This window comes from Vipera berus (genome assembly GCF_964194415.1).
Source record: "Vipera berus genome assembly, chromosome: 7".
NCBI lineage: Eukaryota > Metazoa > Chordata > Lepidosauria > Squamata > Viperidae > Vipera > Vipera berus.
The window spans coordinates 5,221,536-5,248,204 of NC_138209.1; the positions used below are offsets into that span (position 1 = coordinate 5,221,536).

Consider the following 26,669-nt stretch of genomic DNA (forward strand, 5'->3'; position numbering starts at 1 on the left):
ATCATCAGATTGTAATAGACTGCCAATCCTCCAATTCCTAAAAACTGAAAATTTGTGAGATTCGAACTCCATAACCGCTGAAGAACAGTTTTGGTTTAACCCTGCGGCAAAGTAAAGACAATTTTGTGAACTAAACAAGGTGGGAATTTATGGTGTTTTTTTTAGTTAGAATGGAAAGGGAGAAGCCTGGGCGATCTCGAGACAGGAGGCATGGAGACGCTTGCATTTGAATTTCTAATGCAATTGCTGTGGGAAATCAAAGCGGTCTAATAAATTGGGCTTCCAGAGCAAGTGACAGCACACAGCCATGTTTCTCCCTCCCCACCAGGCCAGTTCCTAAAGCCACAGTGCACAAACTTGCACTCCTCCTAGACATCATATAGGTGACCCTCCTTGGTGTTGCCATAGGTTCTCGCAATCCTAAGGCTGGACACACAGAGAGACAAGGAGAAATTCCTGACAGAACAATTAACCAGTGGAACCACCTGCCTCCAGAAGCTGTGAGTGCTCCAGCACTGGAAGTTATTAAGAAGAGACTGGACAGCCATTTGTCTGAAATGGTATAGGGCAGGGGTCTCCAACCTTGCCAACTTTAAGACTTGTGGACTTCAACTCCCAGAATTCCCCAGCCATCTTTTGTGCCTAAGGCAGGACTAGAATTCACAAGGTTTTGGGTGATTGCTCCAAAGTCAGCCACCTGGCTTTCATGTTTAAGGCGGGACTAGAACTCGCCATCTCCTGGTGGTTGACTCAAAAGTCACCCAACCGGCTTTTGTGCCTAAGGCAGGACTAGAACTCACAGTCTCCCACTTTCCAGCCTTTTGTCTTATCCATTAGATTATATGGGAGACCCTGGTTGTAATGAATAGTTGAGGGAATTATGTAATAGATCATATCAGTTGATTGCGTTATAATATCGGTTATTTTGATCTACTAAACAAACAGTTCACTGAGGTAGGAAAGGCCTGAGGGCTTTAAACTTGCTTGACTCTTCCACAATATTTTTTTTTTCTTCTGAACTTGTAATTTTCTTTAAAATATTGATATAAAATACTATATAACATTGATGCTACTGAGTTCACTTAAAAAAAAAGAAAAGAAAAATGTAAATTTGGACTTAAGTAGATGCCCATTAAAGAACAAATTTGCTTGATAGCAGCCTTCACAGTGCCCGTACTTAATTCTGAAAGATTATCATCTTAGTTAATTTGAAAAGTGCCAGCAGGTGAAAGGGGAAGGAGGAAAAAAAAAATGATGTGCGGTCTTCACACATCTTCACGAATTGTTCACAGCTTTGATAGAATAATTACAAGTTAGGAAGTGCCAAAGAGGGATTTTAAAATGTGACATGTCACTGAACAGGTCCCTACTTGTGAGGAAGCGATGAACCAAATGCTAAATTTGCAGACAGCATCAAGCAAAATAAACCACATCAAATCAATCCTATACACTACAGGGAAGTTCTTTTTAGATCCTTGGAAATTGCAGTCTTTTTCTCCCCGCCTCTTCTTTGTGGCAGCCCTTCAGATATTGGAAGACTGCTATCATGTCACCCCTCTTCCTTCTTTCCATTAAACTAGGTAAGGTAAAGGTTCCCCCGCACATGCGTGCTAGTCGTTTCCGACTCTAGGGGCCGGTGCTCATCTCCGTTTCAAAGCCGAAGAGCCAGCACTTGTCCGAGGACGTCTCCGTGGTCATGTGGCCGGCATGAGTAGATGCCAAAGGCGCATGGAACGCTGTTACCTTCGCACCGTAGCGGTCCCTATTTTTCTACTTGCATTTTTACGTGCTTTCGAACTGCTAGGTTGGCAGAAGCTGGGACGAGTAACAGGCGCTCACTCTGCTACGCGGCACTCGGGATTCAACCCGCCAAACTGCCGAGTATTCAATTCAATGTTTTATAACGCTCACGGGCCAGGATAAAAATCAAAACATAAAAATAAGACAATGCGAGGCGTAATAGCGCATTACAATCAATGCTAAAATCTGCCTAATTTTACAGACAGCGTGGCAGAATTTAGCCACGTTCAAAGAAACTGTATTATATATTGCTATAATAACAGCTGGCATTAAAACATCCCGGCAGTCATACAATCAAAATTTAGACACTTGGCAACTGGAATTATATTTACGAATTAGTCCAAATTCTGCCTAATTTTACAGACAGTGTAGCAGGATTCAGCTCCGTTCAAAGAAACTGTATCGTCCGATCGTTAACAGCTTTACGTAAAAAAAAAGATCAGAATTTCCCAAATATTTTGTCTAGTAAGGCATTCTAAAATGAGTCCACAAATCCTTGCAGAAGAACTCTGGCTTCAGTGGGGCACGAAGGCACCGTCTCACCTCATATGGGATTATTATTATTATTATTATTATTATTATTATTATTATTATTATTATTATTATTATTATTATTATTATTATTATTATTATTATTATTATTATATTTTTTGGAATGTAAATGCCAAAACACAGGGAGACGTTTGCATAAAGAACACTGAAAAGCTCCAAGTGTGTGACGCACCCAAGATTTCCTGTTTGTGCACTGAGCCCAAAGTGTGGTTGGATCTCCAGCCAGACTGGAAGGAGGTGTTAAGAGAGGGCCTAGCTTAGAATCCTCGCGCTGCAGAAAGCAGCCCTTGAAGCCTCACTTGACCATTACAAGTGAACACAGACAATCTGATGAGATTCTTGAAACATAAAGGTAAAGGTAAAGGTTCCCCTGCACATGCGTGCTAGTCGATTCCAGCTCTAGGGGCCGGTGCTCATCTCCGTTTCAAAGCCGAAGAGCCAGCGCTTGTCCGAGGATGTCTCCGTGCTCATGTGGCGCACGGAACGTTGTTACCTTCCCACCGTAGTGGTCCCTATTTTTCTACTTGCATTTTTACATTTTTTCGAACTGCTAGGTTGGCAGAAGCTGGGACGAGTAACAGGCGCTCACTCTGTTACGCGGCACTCGGGATGCGACCCGCCAAACTGCCGACCTTCTGATCAACAAGCTCAGCGTCCTAACCCACTGAGCCACCGTGTCCCCTTCTTGAAACATAGGTGACTAGCAATAAAGCTTCTGCTTCAGATTGACTCAATGGAAGTAACAGTGAAAGGGATCTTGGAGTCCCAGTGGACAATCACTTAAATAGGAGCCAGCCGTGTGGTGCAGCAGCCAAAAAAGGCCAATGCAATCCTAGGCTGCCTTAACGGAGGGATAGAATCAAGATCACGTGAAGTGTTAATACCGCTTTATAAGGCCTTGGTAAGGCCACACTTGGAATACGGCATCCGGTTTTGGTCACCACGATGTAGAAAAGATGTCGAGGCTCTGGAAAGAGTGCAGAGAAGAGCAACAAAGATGATCAGGGGATTGGAGGCTAAAACATACGAAGAACGGTGGCAGGAATTGGGGATGTCCACTTTAATGAAAAGAAGGACTATCTAAGGCAGAGGTCTCCAACCTTTTGGGCACAAGTGACCGGTTCCATGGAGAAGGGTTTTTCCACAGACTGGAGAGTGCATGGTTTGATGTGCTGCCTGCATCCCACGGATGGGGCTTTGCTTGTTTGTGCGGACCGGTTGCTGGCATGCCGTGGCCCAGTACTGGCCCACGGACCGGGGGTTGGGGACCCCTGATCTAATGGGTTGCCACAAAGAAGAGGGAGTCCAGCTATTTTCCAAAGCACCTGAAGACAGGACAAGAAGCAACGGATGGAAACTAACCAAAGAGAGAAGCAACCTAGAACTAAGGAGAAACTTCCTGACAATTAGAACAATTAACCAGTGGAACAACCTGCCACTAGAAGCGGTGAATGCTCCAACACCGGAAGTTTTTAAGAAAAGACCGGGCAGCCATCTGTCCGAAATGGTGTAGGGCTTCCTGCCTGAGCAGGGGGTTGGACTAGATGACCTCCAAGATACCTTCCAAATTTTATTACTCTTGAGTCTGCATAGGTTCTGGATTTTTTTTTTTTGCACATGACAAAGTTTGCCACTGAGCCTCCTCATCTTCTCCACCCACACCGAGAAATTAAAGCTGCTTTACTCGGGCGAGTTGTAACAAGGGTCCCGATCGTGTCTCTGGCAGCAGCTCTTGAGTCTGCAAGTTTGTTTATAAATTATGCATGTGAAGCAAACATTATGTATGCATTTAATTTATATTCTCTCTATTCCCATGGATCAAAATAGATACTGACGTCGGGTAAAAGGCAGCATAAAATATAAAGTTGAAAATGAAGAGGGAACGGCTTGCTTTAGCCCCGCTACCGAATGTAAACCGCCATAAATGAACTCGGCCAAAATTAATACCGCTGTTTACGGTTGAGATCCTTGTATTAGATGGAAGATGAGGTTTTTTGCTCTAAGTATTGCTGAGGTGTTTTATTTTTATTTTTTTAAGAAAGGAATCAAATTCTGTAACAATGAGTTTGGGGAGGGGGGCAATGCTTTATCTGTAGATTTTAATTTGAATTCCCCAAAGGGAATTATTCAACATTCAGGGTCCTTTGTGATTGGAATGGCCTATCGCTCTTGTAAACAAATAAATAAGAAATCAACTGTGAATACAAAACAAAAGTTTTCTTTCTGAGGAAAAGTTATTGCTTAAGGCAGTAGTGTTGGAAAATGGTTGAAGACATAGAGAGGTAAGCATAGATATCTGGTAGAAGGTTAAGGCACTAGCCTAGAAACCAAGAGACTAACACGGGTAGGCAACCTTGGCCCTTTTATGACTTGTGGACTTCAACTCCCAGAATTCCTGAGCCAGCCATGCTGAGGGGAAAGGGAGAGTTTTCAAGCTGAGCCATGCTGGCTCAGGAATTCTGGGAGTTGAAGTCCACGAGTCATAAAGCGGCCTAGGCCTTGGCTCTTTTATGACTCATGGACTTCAACTCCCAGAATTCCTGAGCCTGCACGGCTCAGCTTGGAAACCTCTCCCTTTTCCCTCAGCATGGCCGGCTGAGGAATTCTGGGAGTTGAAGTCCACGAGTCATAAAAAAGCCAAGGTTGCTTACCTCTGGAGTAGGAGTTCTACTTCTGCATTAGGTATGAAAACTGGCCGGGTGACTTTGGGACAATCACCAGGAGACGGTGAGTTCTAGTCCTGCCTTAAGCATGAAAGCTGACCAAGTAATTTTGGGCCAAATACTAGGAGATGGTGAGTTCTAGTCCTGCCTTAGGCACCCAAGCCGGTTTGGTGACTTTGAGCCAATCACCAGGAGACCGGGAATTCTAGTCTTGCCTTAAGAATGAAAGCCGGCTTGCTGACTTTGACCCAATCGTCAGGTGACTGTGAGTTCTAGTTCTGCCTGACTAAGCTGGCCATATTCCCAAGGGCTCACGAGAAACTTAGTAAATTATTTTTTAAAAAGGACAAAAAGAACAACCCAGCTAATTAAAGACCCATTTTTGCCACTTCTGAGCAGCGTTAGCAAATTGTACAATAAACATTTCCGTCGCAAACTGAAGGATTGGTTAGAAATCAAGAGGGTCATCGGTGTTGGCCAGGTGGGTTTTAGACAAGGGAAGTCGACAATTAAATCATTTTAATTTTCTTCATACAAAAACATATACTCGGAAAATAGCAATCTTATCTGTAGGAGGCCATTTTTTTATTAAAAGAATGTTGAAATCTACCTTTGATTCACTATCTATGACTGTCTGTCCTTTGGGGTAAAAACTAGAACATATTTATGGCGAGGCGCACCTATTTTTTTCCTACTCAAAAATTTGTATTCAAGGACTTTGCTAAGAACTGGGAGTAACTCACTTAGATCCCTCTCTGGCAGCACCTACATGCCAGTTTGTCAGGGTCATATCCTGGCTACATCTTTGTTTAATATATATGTTAATTTTTATGGCGGATATTCTGTATAATTCTAATTTTCATTCTCCCCCAAATAGCAGTACATAACATCTCAGTACTGTTTTAGACAGACAATGCTGCTATTCCATCACAGGTCCCTCTTGGACTTTAAAAAGCAAAAAGAGATATAATTTATTAAATCAAGAGACTGGGACCTCTTATAACTCTCTGCAAAAACTCATCTCCAATAACTTTTTTTTTCCGAGCTGGGTCTCTCGTGAGGAGTGGATTTGTTCCAAATTAGTTACTGTCTAGAATTATCCAAATGACTTCCATTCCAAGGGTAGCCAGTGTTTTTATGGGGGGGGGGGAATAAGAAAGGAAAATAAATTCTACTTTTAACAAAGAATGGAAACATCAGCATGTCAAGTGCCAGAACTGAGGGGAACCCACTCTCCTACTCAACGGCTGCTTATTCTTCGGTGTCATTTAAATGCAGATTTCTCCTGGTTCAGTGTCACTTATAATGGTTCTTCTTATTGTGCACTGACCCTCATAGTCAAAACAGGTTCTGTTTGCAAGCTGGATAGAGAAGCAAGAGTGAAAAGAATGCATAAAGAGGAGAGGGGGGTCAGTCTTCAAATCATTGTTAAATCCATATTTCATAGAAGAGAGGAGGAGGAGGAGGAGGACTGTGGGATCCTTTGTACTCTCTGAGCTTGGTTTTTATTGAAGATATTTTATTACCCAACTAGGCAACATCATCAATGCTAAAAGGGAGTTGGGTTTGCAGAGTGGAGAGGAGGAGGAGGAGGAGGACTGTGGGATTCTTGGTACTCTCTGAGCTTGTTTTTTATTGAAGATATTTTATTACCCAACTAGGCAACATCATCAATGCTAAAAGGGAGTTGGGTTTGCAGAGTGAGGAGGAGGAGGAGGACTGTGGGATTCTTGGTAGTCTCTGAGCTTGGTTTTTATTGAAGATATTTTATTACCCAACTAGGCAACATCATCAATGCTAAAAGGGAGTTGGGTTTGCAGAGTGGAGAGGAGGAGGAGGAGGACTGTGGGATTCTTGGTAGTCTCTGAGCTTGGTTTTTATTGAAGATATTTTATTACCCAACTAGGCAACATCATCAATGCTAAAAGGGAGTTGGGTTTGCAGAGTGGAGAGGAGGAGGAGGAGGAGGACTGTGGGATTCTTGGTACTCTCTGAGCTTGGTTTTTATTGAAGATATTTTATTACCCAACTAGGCAACATCATCAATGCTAAAAGGGAGTTGGGTTTGCAGAGTGGAGAGGAGGAGGAGGAGGAGGACTGTGGGATTCTTGGTACTCTCTGAGCTTGGTTTTTATTGAAGATATTTTATTACCCAACTAGGCAACATCATCAATGCTAAAAGGGAGTTGGGTTTGCAGAGTGGAGAGGAGGAGGAGGAGGAGGAGGAGGACTGTGGGGTCCTTGGTACTCTGTGAGCTTGGTTTTTATTGAAGATATTTTATTACCAAACTTGGCAACATCATCAGTGCTAAAAGGCAGTTGGGTTTGCAGAGTGGAGAGGAGGAGGAGGAGGAGGAGGAAGAGGAGGAGGACTGTGGGATCCTTGGTACTCTCTGAGGTTGGTTTTTATTGAAGGTTTTTGGTTACCCAACTTGGCAACATCATCAATGCTAAAATGGGATTTGGATTTGCAAAGTGGCGAGGAGGAGGAGAAGAAAGAGGAAAACCTGGTTGTTTTCTTGCAGATGTTTATCTAACTAGCTAATATCATCAAGGCTAGAAGGGTATGGGCTTTGGTCTCTACATATGGAGTGCAAGTACATAAACCCAGAGCAAACCCCACCCCCTTCCAGCACTGATGATGCTACCTATTTAGGCCATGAAACATCTGCAACAAAACATCCAAGCTCAGAGAGCTCCAAGGATCCCCCACAATTCAATAAATATCCTCTTCCGGTGGTGCTAGATCCCCTTGTAGGGCTTTCTTTAAAAAAAAAGTAAATATATTTAGAATGATTGCAGCATCCCAGGGTTGTAGTGTTCAGCTAAGTCAATGAGGGGGAGCTGGATTTGCGTAACAAACTGCACGATTCACTTCACGTTTGCGATGACTCACTTAACAACTGTGGCCAAAAAAGATCCTAAAATTGAGTGCGACTCAGCGTAACAACCGCCTTGCTTAAGAACAGAAATTGCGGTTCCGATTGCGGTTGTCCACCGAGGATTACCTGCCCATACACAATTATCTCCGAGGCAGATTCTTTCAGATAAAACTCCCATAATCTTACTTTTGTTCACAAAAACTGCGGCAAAGTTCAGCGGAGTCGTTTCGCCCTTCAGAAACTGTCGGAGGGTTGAACAGTGCCGTTTAGCGCTTCAAACGCCGTTGAAATGTTTCTTATACCGCCTGATTCTTTACAGACTGGAAATTATCCAGACTCACAATAACCTTGTGGTTGTTAGATTGCTGCAGAAAAGAACTGAAATGCAAAGAGAAGGAAGGAAAGAAACTAGAAAGATAGTGGATAGAAAAGGATATTTATAGCTCATTTGAACTGGGGGGTCCTTGATGCTCTCTGGGGTTCGTGCTTTTCTTGCAGACATTTCCTTTCCCAACTAGGCAACACCGTCAGTGCTAGTAGGGAATAGGTTTTTTTTTCCCTCTCAGCCATCAACAGGCACAGAGAGATAAACAATATCTATGCACCATTCAAAGGGACGCGGTGGCTCAGTGGGTTAGGACGCTGAGCTTGTCGATCAGAAGGTCGGCAGTTTGGCGGGTCGAATCCCGAGTGCCGCGTAACAGAGTGAGCGCCTGTTACTCGTCCCAGCTTCTGCCAACCTAGCAGTTCGAAAGCAGGTAAAAATGCAAGTAGAAAAATATGGACCACTACGGTGGGAAGGTAACAGCATTCCGTGCGTCATGCCGGCCACATGACCACGGAGACATCCTCAGACAAGCGCTGGCTCTTTGGCTTTGAAACGGAGATGAGCACCGGCCCCTAGAGTTGGAAACGACTAGCACGCATGTGCGGGGGAACCTTTACCTTTACCTTTATGCACCATTCAAAAGAGATAATCAAAAAGCCAAAAACGCAAATCAAAGGACCAAAACACCGCCTCTCCAGCAATCCAAAGGCAGATAAAGAAAGATTAACACCGAGAGAATGGGATTATTTTCATCCGTGTCAGTTTGCTCTGTGTTCATTTATAATTCACTTCCATTGCTTTTCCACATGAATCTGTGCCTTTCTTATTTTAATACATGTTAAATTTTTTAAAAAATATATAATGCACAATGTAGCCTAGATGACACATCCCAGTGGATTTTATCCAAAGAAAGGAGGTTAATCAACAAACAAACACTACCCCAGGTCAAGGAACTGCCAAAGAGGCTGAGGGTAAACAGCCAGTAAGAATGTTTTGAATATTGTGGGGAAAACAGATTTAAATAATGTAAACAGGATTTATGACGAGGCAATCAAGAAGATCAGTGAAAAGAAGCTTTATATTGACGTGGTTATTATTTGCAGAAACGTGAGAAAAATGTCTATATTTAATTGTAATAATAATAATAATGATGATGATGATAATGATAATAATAATAAACAACAACTTTGCAAAATACATCGATAAATTGCAGCTTCCTGCAATAACTCCAGCAAAGCTACAAAAAACTGCGCTACTCGGAACATCTTCCATTTTAAGGAGATACCTGGTTGATACCTAGGATGCTGGCAGCAACCCGTGTCAACCATTAGTGCCAGTCAATTTGACTGTTCAGTTGACTGAGTTTCATGTTTTAAGAATAAAAGCATAATAATAATAATAATAATAATAATACCGGTAATAATAATAATAATAATAATAATAATAATAATAATAATAATAATAATAATAATAAGAAGAAGAAGAAGAAGAAGAAGAAGAAGAAGAAGAAGAAGAAGAAGAAGAAGAAGAAGATGGAAGGGACCTTGGAGGTCATCTAGTCCAACACCCTGCTCAGGCAGGAAACCCTATACCATATATATTTAAATAAGAACTGTATTAATTTAAGGTTGGCAAAACAGAATATCATTGGCAGAAGAGGAAATCAAGTAAAGCTATTATACGGACTATAGAATTATAGAAATTAATTGTTATTGTTTTTTTAAACACTAACCCAGACAACACGATGTTTACCAAATATGAAGGTGTATGTTAAAAATCAATGAAACATATTTTAAAAATAAATAAAAGTAAACACCCCAATGAAGAACCACTAAGATCACTCCACCATCAACTGCAGGGCAAGCCAACAGAATATAAAATGAGAACAAGCCCCATCTCTTACTAACACTGATGACGTTACCCAGTGGTGTCGTGAAATGTCTGCAACAAAACAACCCAGCTCAGAGAGCACCAAGGACCCCACCATTTTCACTGCATTGTTTCTACTTGTATAAATAGGGCGTTTCTCTGTTCGGCCGCAACTATCTTCAGTTCAACGATGGAGCATCCTGCAAAGTTGATACTGCACCACTATCTTGTTGTTATTTTGACTCTGGTGCCCACCTTTTGTCCCATTTATTCCCTTTCATAGAACTGGGATAGTTTGCCCTATGTAGAAGCCAAAGGGCCGTTGTTGGTAGTAGAACTTTTTTTAAAAAAATTTTTTTCCCCATCCTCTCTTGTCTTAAAAAAACAAAAAAACAGCACGTATCGTGTTGTAAGTCCCCCTCCCCCACTCCAAACAAAAAATGCTCTTCAGAAACCTGGTCTGCCATAGAAAAACACATTTCCCCAATTTATTATTTATCTTGTTTGGGGATTTTGATGCTATTCCAACCGTTGAGTCTAAGTGGCGAGCAAAAGCCACAAGCTCTTTACTTTTTCTGCCAACTTTCACCGAAGTTGCTTTTAGCTTAATCCTCCGCCTGTAGGGAAAAAAGCCTTAAGTTGTCTTTCACGGTCTAATGAAGGGTAGGCAACCTTGGCTCTTTTATGACTCGTGGCCTTCAACTCCCAGAATTCCTGAGCCAGCCATGCTGAGGGGAAAGGGAGAGGTTTCCATGCTGAGTCATGCCGGCTCGGGAATTCTGGGAGTTGAAGTCCACGAGTCATAAAAGAGCCAAGGTTGCCTACCCCTGGCCTAGACCTAGGCCACTTGATGACTCATGGACTTCAACTCCCAGAATTCCTGAGCCAGCCATGCTGAGGGGAAAGGGAGAGGTTTCCATGCTGAGTCATGCCGGCTCGGGAATTCTGGGAGTTGAAGTCCAAGAGTCATAAAAGGGCCCAGTTTGAAGACTCCTGTTCTAGAGTCTCAACATCTTTTTAACTTTCTGCGGGATGATTCAACAATTCAACTTAATTATTTAAAACATATTTATTTTAAAAAAAGTTTTTAATTTTTGTCATCCACATTTCATTTTGTCCCTCCTTCGGCGTCCTTCCTTTAACGATTCTATCCCACTATTTATTTGGTATTAATGTAGCTCAGGTCCCGCCGCAAGTTGGCCGTGGCGAGTTGTCCAGTGGCAAAGTGGCCGGGGGGAGTTGTCCATGGCGAGTTGTCGTAGACCCGATGGGGAACATTTCAACTCAGCAGTGGGAGAAAGACCGCGAGGATCTTTGAGGTTACTCACCCCTGTTCTTCTACCTTCCGACAGCCGCAGAGATATTTTCCTTCTACGTGCAGACTTTTTTTCCCCAATAAGGAAGAAAGAACACAAGCCAAGAAGCATTAGTTCAATCCATTATGCAGTGGTCTCCTTTCATCTGCCTGAAAACAATGGCACAGGCCTAGGTGAAGGAAAAGAGGGAGAGAATTGAATTTGCCAGATGGAAATATTGTGACTTGCCAAGTGATCCTTCATCGCGCCATTTCAGACTCGCAAATCTGAGCATGCGAGAGAATTGTGCGCCCTTCTCTCTGAAGCAAAAGCATCGTCTTATCTTGACAGAGAATGCAGGCAGTCCTCGGACCTATGACCACCATTGAGTCCAAAGTTTCTAAATTTTGATCATGTGATCGTGGGGATGCGGGAGTGGTCGTAAGGGTGAAAAATGGCCATCGGCCACTTTTTCCAGTCCCCTTGTAGCTTCAAACGGTGACTAAACAAACTGGTCTAAGTCAAGGACTTACCTGTAATAGAATTGGAAGGGACCTTGGAGGTCATCTAGTCCAACCCCCTGCCCAGGCAGGAAATCCTATACCATTTTAGTCAAATGGTTGTCCAATCTCTTCTTAAAAAACTCCAGTATTGGAGCATTCACAACTTCTGGAGGCAGCTTGTTCCCCTACTTAATTCTCACCTTTAGGAAATTTCTCCCTATTTCTAGATTGCTTTTCTCCTTGATTACCATCCGTTGCTTCTTGTCCTGCCTTCAGGTGCTTTGGAGAATAGGTTGACACCCCCCACACACAGACACACATCTTTGGGGCAGCCCCTCAAATACTGGAAGACTGCTATCCTATCACTCCTCGTCCTTTTTTTCATTAAACCAGACATAACCAATTCCAGCAGCTGTTCTTCGTATCTTTGATCCTCCAGTCCCCTGAACATTTTTGTTGCTCTTCTCTGCACTCTTTCCAGAGTCTCAACATCTTTTTTTTTGTATTGTATTGTGTGACCAAAACTGGATGCAGTAAGCTCCACTGTACACTATGGCTACTTTGGGAAGTTTATCCAGCTGGGAATAAAACTTCACAGTTTAGCAGCATTGCTTCCTTCTGTGATTGTGACTGCCCATTTTAAAGTACAAAAGGGTATGTGCCTTCACAGTACGCATCTTTTGTGTGGCCCTGATTGCAGGTCTCCAAGCTTAAACATAATAATCTTGTGGCTCTGCCCACAAAAACAGCAGCAGTTAGTGGTGGAAATTGAGGACTAGGCTTAATGGAAACACAAAGAGCTGGTTGTTCAGGATGAATAATTTCAACTCAGGAATCAATAGCAACAAGAATCACCCTTTGGGGGGAATTAAAAACCTCTCAAATCAATTGCTTATTCTCAGCCCTAGAGCAGAGGTCCCCAACCTTTGTCAATCAGCAGACCGGATGAAAAGGGAGGGGGGAAGCATTTTATACGTGTGCATGCACGCGCGTGCGCATGAGGCCGCAAGCACATGCACACCACAAACGGGTCAGGGCTAGCACCCGTGTGATACTCACTAGCCCTGCCCTGTTCTTGCGTGGCGCAGCACCCGTTTCCACGCCTTGCAACACGGTGGCGGCCCTTTTTTGCACCCTGCGGTGCAGTGGTGCCCCGTTTTCACGCCCTGTGACACGGCGGTGTGACTGAGTGGCTGTACGTGCCGGCATCTCGGGAAATTCAGATTATTCCCATCTCTTACTATGGGGGGTGAGTTATTACCCCCCGTAGATAGGGCTCGCAACTTGGGGGTCCTCCTAGATTCACAGCTCTCCTTAGAAGATCATATAGGAGCTGTGACTAGGGGGGGCCTTCGCCCAGGTTCGCCTGGTGTGCCAGTTGCGGCCCTATCTGGACCGGGATGCCTTGCATACAGTCACTCATGCGCTCGTGACCTCTCGCTTGGACTACTGCAACGCTCTCTACATGGGGCTGCCCTTGAGGACCACTCGGAGGCTTCAACTGGTGCAGAATGCAGCCGCGCGAGTTGTGTTGGGGGTCTCCCGATACTCCCATGTTACACCTCTGCTCCGCGAGCTGTATTGGCTTCCAGTTGCCCTCCGGGTGAGATTCAAGGTGCTGGTGATGACCTATAAAGCCCTACATGGCATGGGTCCGGATTACCTACGGCAGCACCTGCTGCCGCCGTCAACCTCCCTCCGTCCAGTGCGCTCCCACAGAGAGGGCCTCCTCAGGGTGCCTCCGATCAGAGAATGTCGACTGGTGGCCCCCAGGGGGAGGGCGTTCTCTGTGGGCGCGCCAGACCTGTGGAACCGCTTGCCGGTTGAGCTCCGGATGGCCCCCGACCTTCGCTCCTTCCGACGGGATCTAAAAACCTATTTATTTGAACAAGCCGGCCTGGTCTGATGGGTTCGGGGTTTGGGTTTGGGTTTTAACATAGCTTTTAACTATTGTATTATATCGGGCATAATTATTTAATCCTTTTTAACTTTTGTACTTTGTATTTTGATATTTATTGCTCTGTACACCGCCCTGAGTCCTTCGGGAGAAGGGCGGTATAAAAATTTAATAAATATAAATATATTTTCATGCCATAAGGAGCAGCGGCAGCCCGTTTTTGCGCCCTGTGGCACGGCATCCTGGTTTTGCACCCTGTGGCCACAGCACTAGCACAAGTGAGGGGGGGTGCGTGCACACACACGTACACTGACCAGCCTTTTCCAGCAGACCGCGGCCCACAGGTTGGGGACCCCTTCCCTAGAGAATTAAACCTGAAGAATAATAGTCTTTGTCTCTGTGTGCTTGCAACTGGGATTGTTGAATTTAACCAGCATGTTTTCTCCTTTCTGGAACCTGAGAAATATTAAGAGCATCTTCAGCCAGCCTCCCTGATGACAGTTTACCCAGCCACAAATTGGCACCAAAGGAGTCGATATAATATTTATTGGTTGAGTGAATGGATGGTCCCATTTCTGACACGTCTTTCCTTTATAGGGTTTCTTGTAGACGTGACAAAGCCCCGTGAACATGAACGAGGGTGAAGTGAAGAGAAAACGTATCGGGGATTTCAACAGCAAATCTATTATATTTATTACTTATTTTATTTCAAAGTAATTCGTTTTAATAATATATTACGTTGATACATTATATATTTATAAGCAGAATAAAATAAATTATGTATTTATAAGTAAAATAAATGGTTACTTATTGAAGGAACAGGGGTTGGTCCTTTCAAAAGGTCTACCAAATCTGGGTGCCCTCAGTCCAGCTGAGAGGCAGAGCTAAGCTTCAATAGATGACCTTTAGCTGCATTGGGATTGTATTTCCCGGTTCCAGCTTCTGAAACCTGCAGACTCAAATGAGGTTGACAATAAGGAAAGGCTATAATATTAAGGGGAATAAATCAGATTCCTTAATAATCAAGTTTGCTTCAGGTCATGCTGGATTCCTGCTGACTTAATAGGCGAACATAGTAGGTTAATTGTCCTCACTGTTAGAGAAGTTTCTCCTTAATTCCAGGTTGCTTCTCTCCTTGAACAGGATTAGGATTAGGATTAGGATTTATTAAATTTATATGCCGTCCTTCTCCCTAAGGACTCAGGGCGGCTCACAACAATAAAAATTAAGAGACATAAAATACAAAAATAAAAAAAAAGAATTAAACACTGAATATAAGAAATACGGGACAATTTACACAATAAAAACCAAATTAAAAACCATGGTCAGTCCAGGCCCGCTTGTTGGAACAACCATGTCTTCAGGTCACGGCGGAAGGATCGAAGATCAGGGGCCGTCCGTAGCTCCGGAGGCAGTTCATTCCAACCGTTGTTTCCCGTCCTTCCCTCTGGTGCTTTGGAGAATAACGTGACCCCCTTCTTCTTTGTGGCAGCCCCTCAGATACTGGAACACTGCTATGATGTCTCCCCTATTTCTTCTTTTCTTTAGACCAGCCGAATCCAAGTCCCGTAGCCATTCTTTGTATGTTTTAGCCTTTGAGTGATTTATAGTCAAAAGAAGGACTGGGGGGACAGGAGAGCAGTCTCCCAATATTTATTTATTATTTATTTAATAATATTTCTATACCGCCCTTCTCCCGAAGGACTCAGGGCGGTGAACAGGGCAAGAATAAAAAATACAAAATTACAAAAGTTAAAAAATGATTAAATACATGCCCACTAAAACAATCAATACATATTAAACCCCAATAAAATGACAGTAAAAAACCCCACCAATCCCCCATCAGGCCAGGCCGGCTTGTTCAAACAAGTATGTTTTTAGATCGCGGCGAAAGGAGCGAAGATCGGGCGCCGTCCAGAGCTCAACCGGTAACTGATTCCATAGCTCCGGGGCGCCCACAGAGAAGGATCTCCCCCTGGGGGCCACCAATCGACATTCTCTGATCGGTGGCACCCTGAGGAGGCCCTCTCTGTGGGAACGCACAGGGCGGAGGGAAGTTGATGCCGGCAGCAGGTGTTCCCTAAGGTACTCCGGACCCCTGCCATGTAGGGCTTTAAACACCATTACTAGTACCTTGAATCTCACCCGGAAGACAACTGGTAACCAATGCAGCTCACGGAGCAGAGGTGTGACATGGGAGTATCGGGAGACTCCCAACACAACTCTCGCGGCTGCATTCTGTACCAGTTGGAGCCTCCGGGTGGTCCTCAAGGGCAGCCCCATGTAGAGAGCGTTGCAGTAGTCTAGACGAGAGGTCACGAGCGCGTGAGTGACCGTGCATAAATCATCCCGGCCTAGATAGGGCCGCAACTGGCGCACCAGGCGAACCTGGGCGAAAGCCCCCTAGTCACAGCCACTATGTGATCTTCCAAGGTGAGCCGTGAATCTAGGAGGACTCCCAAGTTGCGAGCCCTTTCTACGGGGGGTAGTAGTTCACCCCCCATAGAGAGAGATGGAATGTCCGAATTGATCCGGGATGCAGGTATGCAAAGCCACTCAGTCTTGTCGGGGTTGAGTTGAAGTCTGTTCCTCCCCATCCAGACCCGAACCGCCTCCAGGCAACGGGACATCACGTTGAGGGCATCACTGGGGTGGTTTGGGGTCAAAAGAAAAAGCTGGGTATCATCAGCATACTGATGATACCCAACTCCAAAACCACGAATGATCTCACCCAGCGGTTTCATATAGATGTTGAACAGGAGAGGCGAGAGGACCGACCCCTGAGGAACTCCACAAATGAGAGACCTCGCGGTCGACCTCTGCCCTCCTGTCAACACCGACTGCGAACGTCCCTGGAGATAGGAGGAGAACCACTGTAAGACCGTGCCTCCCACTCCCAATCCCCTGAGACGCCGCAGCAAGATACCATGGTCGATGGTATCGAAAGCCGCTGAGGGGCTGCCACAAACAAAAGGGGGTGACAACCACTTCTCCAAAGCTGGCAGCTGGTGAGATTAGAAAGACAAAGACCCCAATATATATATATATATATATATATATATATATATATATATATATATATATATATATATATATATACACACACACACACACACATACACAACACTCAAACTCTAAAAACATTACCTAATACCAAAAGGATATGCTCGAAAGCTCAGGTCAAAATTCATGCCCCAGGAACGGGAAACAACTCCAAACACAAAAGCCCAAGAAGGTAGTTTTAGTTTTACTTGCTCTTCTCGGAACTTTCTCCACCTTTTTTTTTTTGTAGCATGGTGACCAAAATTGGCTGCAGTATTCCAGGTGTGGCCTCACCAGGGTTTTATAAAGCGGCACTAATACGTGGCGTGATCTTGATTCTACGGCTCTGTTTATACAACCCAGGACTGTATTAGCTCTTTTTGGCTGCTGCTGCACGCGGCTGGCTGATAGTCAAGTGATTTAGAGAGGCATTGAGGCCACCTGAAATAAAATCTGTGTCCTCGGGGTCACCTGAGTGGTGCAAAGGGGTGTGGAGCCTTCTTGGAACTGCTGAAAGGACTGTGTTGTAGACAGGAGATGGCTGATGTCGTATCCCTTCCCCTCTGTTGAGAGAGGGTTGTTCAGTTTTGACCTAGATGGAGTGTTGGACCCCTCTTTCAGAGAAAGAAAGAAAAACAAGGAAGTCCCGTTGCCTCCTGAAAAAAACATAACTTTTGTAGGCAGGATAATCCCTCTTTATTGAAATAAGGAAATGTGGGGTTACCCAAAAAGTAAGCTTTCGTACATTTATTATAGGCTACTCTAGATTATTTTGTTGCAGTTAGGTAAAACCTAAAAGCAGGATATTGATATGCATTAGTGAAAATATATGGAGAATTCTTTTAATTGACTAGGTTACGATTGGAAATGTATTAATTTGATTAATTTGACTATGTTATAACGAAGGAAAACGGAGAGGGAATTTTCGTTGATGTAACCAGAGCTATGTACAAATAACTTGTTATTTGATATTGTTTACTTTCGATTACCCAACCACCATATTGCTTCACAAATATTTGAATGTAAATAGTATAATAAGTTTAATAATAATAATAATAATAATAATAATAATAATAATAATAATAATAATAATAATAATAATAATAATAATAATAATAATAATAATAATAATGCGTCTTTGGGACAAGTATGACCTGGATGACTCAGAAACTCCATGTCAACACCTCGTCTACGCCGGGAAACGCAAGCAAGCAAAAACAACGACGTAGTACGGTTGACTGCGAGAGTACCTTTACTAGCAGGATATCCAAGCAATTGCAAAGTCAGCGTTGAGAGCCACACGCTCCAACGCGCCTTTTATTCTATGCCTGTAACAAGGCAGCAGCCCCACCCTTAGGCCCCACCCCTCCCCCGCGCAGACCAGCATCCGCCTGGTCTGCGTAAATACTCCACCCCCCTACTCCATTAACCCACGCCCAGCTCCCTCCACCGGCACCGTGATTCCCAGCATGAAGAAAGACACAAGCCCACCTCCCTCCTAAAGTCCCGGTTGTGCTCCCCTCCACCACTGCAACCCCCTGCGCCACACCCATGGCCCCTTGGCGGTCCCCAAAGTCCGAGCGCAACTGTTCAGCGCCCCGCGTCGCTGCCGGCGTGCACACAGCAGCAGCCACCGGGTCTGCGAGACAAGCGCCCATAGGCGCAACCACCAGGCCGCCGTCAGCCCCACAATGCCTCGTGCAGCTCCCGTAGTCGCCCGTAGCCGTTCTGGGTCGCCGCCCAGCTGGCTGAGCTGCGCGACCGTCCGTGGATGTCCCCAGCCGCCTCCCAGCTGCTCGAACTCCACGGGTCCCGGCAACAGCTTCCGTCCGCCTCCCAGCTGATTGAGCCGAGGCGGACTGTCTCCCGGCTGCCTGCACCAGCGCGGCCTCCCGTAGCGCTGCCGCGGGTCCGGCGCTCGCCCGCCGGACAGCTGGTAGGTGTGGGCGTGGCCGGGCTCCCGGTGTTGCACGGGCGTTCGCCTTCGGCCGCCACACAGCTTGTAGCACGGCCGTGGGTCCGACGCTCGCCCGCTGGACAGCTGGTGGGTGTGGGCGTGGCTGGGCTCCCGGTGTTACGCGGGCGTCCGTAACCGTGCTCCCCTGGCTCCCCTTGAAGTGTTGAGCCCGTAGGGCTTGACACTCCATAGACAGACAGCTGTTGTGATTCAGTGTCAGCCTGTGATACCGGCAGCTGAGTCTGATGATTCTGAAGAGGAGGAGGAAGAGGGGTTTGGAGAGCCTTTGGTGTCAGAGGGAGGCTCTGATGCACTGCAGGACTCTCAGCCTAGCCCCTCCCATCATGTTCCTCATCAGACTCAGCCGTGTGAGCACGAGGTATTGGACGTAGATGATTCACAGCTGAATCTATTCAGGGACACTAGGAGCAGGAGGCAATCCAACAGAGCAGAACAGAGGAAGGCAATGAGGCAACTCGGTGAGAAGAGGAGAAGGCAATGAGAAGCCACGCCTTGGGACTGCTGATAAAAGGGGAAGGTGTGGGAGGTGCTGGTTGCTGAAGGCAACCGTTTGAAGATCTTCTGCTAGAGTCCTGGTCTGTTATTCCTGTTTAACTCTTGTTTGAACTTTTGATTAAACTCTTGTTTGAACTTTTGATTTCTTTGTAAATAAATTTGGTTGGGTTTTTCCAGCCTGTTGACTGTAAAAAGGGGTTGTCCCTGACATTCAAACAGGTCGTAGGCTGGAACAGAATAACAGCCAACCCTAACTTATAATAATAATTAAAAAAAAGCATCTTTGGGACAAGTATGACCTGGATGACTGAAAAACTCCATAGACAGACAGACAGTTTATCTGATGGACTAGCCTCACAAATGTTCAGATGCATAATCCAGATAAGAGCATTGGTGGAGCAGTGGGCTGATGCCTCCTTAAGTAACACCAGCTGCCTGCAATTAGTGCAGGTTCGCATCCCACCAGGCTCAAGGTTGACTCAGCCTTCCATCCTTCCGAGGTAGGTAAAATGAGGACCCAGATTGTTGGGGGCAATTAAGCTGACTTTGTAATAATGCCGCTTGGGGTGGTGGTGTATTAAAGCCCTAATAAGCAGGCATATACATAGAATGAAGGCTACTGCTAAGCTTGTAAGCCGCCCTGAGTCTTCGGAGAAGGGCTGGATATAAATGGAATTAAAATAAATAGAATATTCACGGCAGTATGCAGGAGATTTTAAGCAGGTGGCAACTGCCTATGGAGTGGGCAAGCGAACTGAATAGTGCACCCAAGAACAGGGAAGGTTATATGGCCCATGTGCCACCTTGACCGCTCTCTTCGTGGAAGAGCACAAGTTCCAGAGGTCTCATGTGCAATTAACAGCAACTCAAGAAAGATTTCCCGGCTGCACCGATTTCTAATTAAGTACAAATTGGAACCAACCAAATGCACAAAGTGGGAATTTTTGCAGGAATTAAAGAGATAAATAAATTGGACATTTTATTTCTTATTTCCCCCCCCCCCCAGAAACCCCAGATCCACGGGGAAAAAGAATGTTAAGTGAACATCAGGGAGGGTCAGAAAAGGCGGCATTTCAGAAGCCCCTGGGCAGGTAATTCTTGAACTGAGCCCACATTTACGTTGCTAAGCGAGGCCGTTGCTAAGCGAGTTTCGCCTCATTTTACGACCTCGCTTGCCACGGTCGTTAAGCGAATGGCTGCAGTTCTTAAGTTAGCGGCACGGTTGTTAAGTGAATTTGGCTTCTTCCCCATTGACTTGGCTGGTCAGAAGGTCGCAAAAAGGGGGTCACATCACACACACACACACACACACACACACACCGGAACTCTGCGACCATCATAAATATGAGTCAGTTGCCAAGCGTCTGAATTTGGATCAGGTGAGAAAAACGGTCATCAGTCACGTTTTTTGCAATGCCATTGTCCCTTCGAACAGTCACTAAATGTGAACTGTTCTAAGGCGAGGACTACCCATTGGCCATTTTAGATAAAAGAGAAGAGCTGCCTAATTCCGGGGAAATGTATTCGAGAGAGCTCTTTGTCGGGCATAAAATTCATTGTGTGTGGGGGGGGGGATTTTTTCAGCTGAAATGAGGGCCTCTGTGACAAATGGGGAAAAAAAAAGTCTTTGTGGAAGGACAAGGTTCTTCCTGAAGGCGGTGGAATTGATTGCCAAATGGAAGACGGCGCTAAACGTAAACAGAAAAGATCCAGCTTGTCCAAATGATTTCTTTGGATTTAGCTGCTGTCCTGTTAGGAGATTGTACGAGAAAGCAGCCTCAAATCATCACCAAGCCAGAACAGAATGTTAAAGTGAATTATGTTGGGAAGGCTTCATGGAGCACAATCGTTTGCTGAGATGAGCAGCTGTAGGAATTGAATGGAGGGAGGGAGGGAGGAAGGAAGGAAGGAAGGAAGAGGGAGCAAGGGAAGGAGGGAGGGAAGGAAGGAAGGAAGACATCTGCAAGGTGGACAGCAGAAACCAACTGTGATCAGAGGTCATCACAGAAGGAAGGAAGGAAGGAAGGAAGGAAGGAGGGAGGGAGGGAGGGAGGGAGGGAGGGAAGGAAGGAAGGAAGGAAGGAAGACATCTGCAAGGTGGATACCAGAAACCAACTGTGATCAGAGGTCATCACATAAGGAAGGAAGGAAGGAAGGAAGGAAGGAAGGAAGGAAGGAAGGAAGGAAGGAAATAAGGAGGGAGGGAAGGAAGGAAGGAAGGAAGGAAGGAAGACATCTGCAAGGTGGATACCAGAAACCAACTGTGATCAGAGGTCATCACATAAGGAAGGAAGGAAGGAAGGAAGGAAGGAAGGAAGGGGGAGGGATAAAGGGAAGGAAGGAAGGAAGGAAGGAAGTCATCTGCAAGATGGGACAGGAGAAACCTTTTCAAGACAGCTGACCGACAGTGATCAGAGCTCACCACAACCGATCGAATAACCTCTACCATCAATTATACTACACTGGTAAGACCACATCTGGAATACCGCATCCAGTTTTGGTCAACACAATACAAGAAAGGTGTTGAGGCTCTAGAAAGAGTGCAGAGAAGAGCAAGAAAGATGATTCGGAGGCTGGAGGCTACAAGACATGAAGAGCAGTTGTAGAAACTGGCTCTGTCTAGTCTGACGAAGAGAAGGACTAGGGGTGACATGACAGCAGTCTTCCAATACTTGGGGGGCCGTCACAGAGAAGGCGGGGTGTCAGTCTAACACTGATGATGTTCCCTAGATGGGGAATGAAATGGCTGCAAGAAAATAATCAAGCTCAGAGATAGAGACACCGAAAGGCCCGGGGGGGAGGGACAGAAAAATGGGGGGGAAGGGGGGTGTTGTTTGTTTGTTTCCAAAGTCGTTTGGAAAAAATGGAAAAAAACCTGTTTTTTCCCCCCAATTTCCTCCATTTTTAGAGACCACCAAGGACTCCACATCTAACATTCCCTAATTAAGTAGTCCCCTAATTAAGGAGTTCCCTAATCAAGGAACTACCAAAGAGAAAACCCTAACTTCCAGCAGAAATGTCAAGGAAAGCCACTTGTATGCAAAGGGTGAACAAACCCCATTCCCTTCTAGCACTGATGATGTTGCCTAGTTGGGTCGTGAAACGTCGGACCCCCACCTAGCATATACTCTTAAATGCAATATTCAGGCTCTGAAAAGAATTATCTCAGTTAAGCTTCCTTTGGCATTTCATGCTTACGTTTTCAGGATTTCTCGTGCCTTACCAGCAGCACCAACAATGTAGATTTGCTTAGCCATTAACATTTTAACATTCAAATTGCATCTCTGTTTCTCTCTGTCTCTCTCTCTCTCTCTCTCTCTCTCTGTTTCTTTGTGTGTTTTCCTCATCCGAATGAAAATGTCGCGACTTGCACTTAATCGTTCTGCGTCGCATTAACATAAGAACCACTGTACCTAAAAATAGGGATATTAGCATGAGGCTTAAATATACATTGCTCTTAGATATCATGCGACAATTAACAATTTGCAAAGAGCAAAGGTCAGGGTAAAAGAGAAATGTAATGTGTGTGTGTGTGTGTGTGTGTGTGTATATATATGTAAATTTTAGATCGCTAACAAAGAATTAATTAAATTTAATTAAATTAAATTTAGCAATCTAAAATTTACACAAATATGAGCTGTCACTGTTGTGACTACTGCCTGTGGATGGCCTTCAGTTAGGCTGAAACAGGAAATAAAGATTTGTCCCATGTTTGGGGCCTAGCAAGGTAATCTAAATAGTTAACAAGCATTTAACATATATATATATATATATATATATATATATATATATATATATATATATATATATATATATATATATATATATATATATATATATATATATATACATACACACACATACACATACGTAACTTGTATATATATATTTGTGTGTGTGTGTATATGTGTGTGTGCATGTGTGTGTATACATATATGTGTGTATGTATACATATATCGAGAAGGGCGGGATATAAATGGAATTAAATATATATGTGTGTGTATATATATATATACACATATCTATCTATCTATCTATATCTATCTACATCTATATGTGTGTGTATACATATATATGTTTGTGCGTATATATATACTGTATAAGGAATTACAGGTAAGGCCTCGAATTACAGGTGACTGTTCGAAGTGACAACAGCAGTGAAGCAAGTGACTTATAACTGTTTTTTTCACACACACACACACACACACACACAACTGTTGCAGCTTCCCCATGGTCACGTGATCCAAATTCAGACACTTGGCAACTGGTTCCTATTTATGACGATCACAGTCTCCCGGAGAAACAGGGCTAACAATATTATTATTATTATTATTTTCATTTGGGACCTTGGTCAGAATGCCGAGTTGAGGCTGGGTGCCGGAATCAACTGATTCCTGGTAAATAAACGCACAAAAGTTACTACAGTTCGTCCTTGATTTATGACCACGATTGACTCCAAAATTTCCACTGCTAAGCAAGGCAGTTGTTAAGTGAATTCTGCCCCATTTTCTGACCGTTTTGCCACAGTTGGGAAGTGAACCACTGCAGTTGTTTAGTTGTGAAGTTGAATCATGCAGTCATTAAGTGAATCTGACCTCAGCCATTGATTTTGCTCGTGAAAAGCAAGCTGGGAAGTTTGCAAATTGTGATCCCATCACCATGAGACACTGCAACCGTCATATAATACATGCCAGTTGCCAAGGGCCCGAATTTTGATCATGTGACATCACATGGGGATGCTGCAACGGACGTGAGGGGGGAACCAGGTCATAAGTCACTTTTTTCACGCCATGGTAACTTAGAATTGTAGGTTACGTAGGCTTATTAAACCTGAAAGTGAAATTACCAAGAATATTCAAACAATAACCGACAGCATTCATTATTAATATTTATTTTATATAGCTATCACATGTATGCTGGAAGGAAGGAAGGAAGGAAGGAAGGAAGGAAGGAAGGAAGGAAGGAAGGAAGGAAGGGAAGAGGAATAGAGAAAAGGAAGGAAAGAAGGGAGGGAGGGAGGAAAGAAGGAAGGAAGGAAGGAAGGAAGGAAGGAAGGAAGGAAGGAAGGAAGGAAGGAAGGAAAAAATAGAAGGAAGGGAGGAAGGGAAGAGGAATAGAGAAAAGGAAGGGGAAGTAGGGAGGGATGAAGAAGGAAGGAAGGAAGGAAGGAAGGAAGGAAGGATGGAGAAGGTAGAAAAGGAAGGAAGGAGAAAAAGAGGAAGGAAGAAGAGAAGGAAAAAGGAAGGAAGGATAGAGAAGGTAGAAAAGGAAGGAAGGAAAATAAAGGATTATTTCTTATTTTCATTTTGTGCCAAAAAGTAAGTTTCTGAAAATATTTCTTAAGTTACACTTATTAGAATTATGAAAATTGCAGTGAGTACATCTAGTGAGTGGATCGGTGTGTCATTTGCTTGTTTAAGTGTCATAAGAAAACTCTTCTGATCAGAGAGCTTTGAAATTGAAAGGAAGGGAGCACAATTATATATAAATGGCTTTATGTATTTACGAGCTAATAATGCTCTTCTGGGGGTGGGGGGGAAACCACCCCAGCCATCTCGCTTTCGCGAGTTAAACAGAAAGTCTCTGAGGACCGTGATAATATGTGAGACCTCATCAGTGATATTATCCCCACTGCATCCCTTCATCAGTAGACCACACGCTTCGGTTGGTACTCAGTGGAAAATTCGCACGGTTCTCTTAGCCCTGTGATAATGATTGAACCTGACATCTAGAAAAAGGCAGATTTTAGAGATCCTATAATTTAGTGATGTGCGTTCTCTATAATCTATATTTAACGTTGCAGCAAGCTATAAACCCTGTATGATATCACTCTACTTTGCTCGTAATGCGGATGCTCCTTGCTCCTCTTCTGTTTTCAAATATTGTTTTGCACTTTGGACTTACAATGTGCAACTTCCAAGAAGCTGTTTTGGAAGGGGAGAGAGACAGAGAGATGGAGGGAGGGAGGAAGAGAGAGAAAGAGGGAGGGAAGGAGAGAGGAAGTATGTATACATACTCTGTGTGTGTGTGTATGTGTGTGTGTGTGTGTGTGTGTGTGTGTACATATCTATATCTCTATATCTGTCTATGTCTATATGTCTATATATCTATTATATCTCTATTATATCTCTATCTGTCTATATCTCTATCTATCTATCTATCTATCTATCTATCTATCTATCTATCTATATCTTTCTCTCTATACACACACACACATGTGCATATACAGTGTGTATATGTGTGTGTACATATCTATCTGTCTATATCTATATATATTTCTCTCTAATCTGTCTATCTATCTATGTCTATGTCCATGCCTATATCTATGTCTGTATCTCTCTATACACACACACACATACAGTATGTATATGTGTGTACATATCTGTCTATATATCTACAGTATATATCTATATCTATAACTGTTTATGTCTATGTCTATGTCTGTATCTATTTCTATATCTCTATCTATCTATCTATCTATCTATCTATCTATCTATCTATCTATCTATCTATATCTTTATCTCTCTCTCTCTCTATATATATATATACACACACAGACACACACACACACACACACACCAGTGTGCTAACTACAGCACAGAAGCAACTACCGTATTAAAAATTTCCCCTGCGCTTCTCAAGAGCATTTGCTTCTAATTAGTTACTGTTAAAGGACCGTGCAATCTTTACTGCTTTAACCTTTGTTTCTGGAGCGCTGAGGTCTTTTGCTTGGGAAGTGTGGATTAGTTGGGGAATTGTTTTACTTTTGTTCTAAATATATTTTCATCCCGAGTCCCTTTGCAACATTACCCATCACTAAGCTGCCGTCCCGTGCGGTCTGTTTGACGTTCTTTCTGCAACAACTCACGATCAAGGCGGTCCTTGTCTTACAACCACGATTAAGAATTTCCGTTGCTAAGCGAGGTGAGTTGTTAAGTGAGTTGAGTCCAATTTTGCGACCTTTACGCCACGCGGTTGTGAAGGGAACCTCTGCAGTTGTTGAGGGAGTCGCACGGCCCTTCAGCAAATTAGGCTCCCCCCCACCCCCGGTTCGCTTCGGTTGTTGGAAGCTGGCTGGGAAGGTCACGAATGATGATGGTATTAAACCCGGGATTCTGTGACTGTCGTGTAATGCAGGCCAGCTTCTGAATTTGGGTCATGGGATCGTGAGAATGCTGCAGTAGTTGTGAGTGTGAGGCTCTGCTGTTGGTCACTTTGTTCAGTGGCCCTGAAACATTGAACCGTCGCTTCTGCCTGTAGCTTTTATCACTGTTTGTATCTGTTTAGAACCATGTCATTTCCTGACTTATGGATTGTTTCACTAAGACATATAAAAAAATGGTTTTTATTTTTGAAAAGGCAACT

At 44.1% G+C, this 26,669-nt stretch overlaps 1 protein-coding gene across 1 annotated transcript in view; it reads left to right on the top strand.

The window, feature by feature from the left end:
• The window catches only part of LOC308671223 (catenin alpha-2), a gene marked incomplete at both ends in the record, with an annotated part of 512,303 nt that overhangs the window by 364,377 nt on the left and 121,257 nt on the right, over nucleotides 1-26,669 (top strand). Inside the window, 2 exons of the mRNA XM_081333323.1 lie at nucleotides 12,981-13,071; nucleotides 18,576-18,875. Of these exons, the coding sequence (XP_081189449.1) occupies nucleotides 12,981-13,071; nucleotides 18,576-18,875 (391 nt within the window). The remainder of the gene's footprint in view (nucleotides 1-12,980; nucleotides 13,072-18,575; nucleotides 18,876-26,669) is intronic.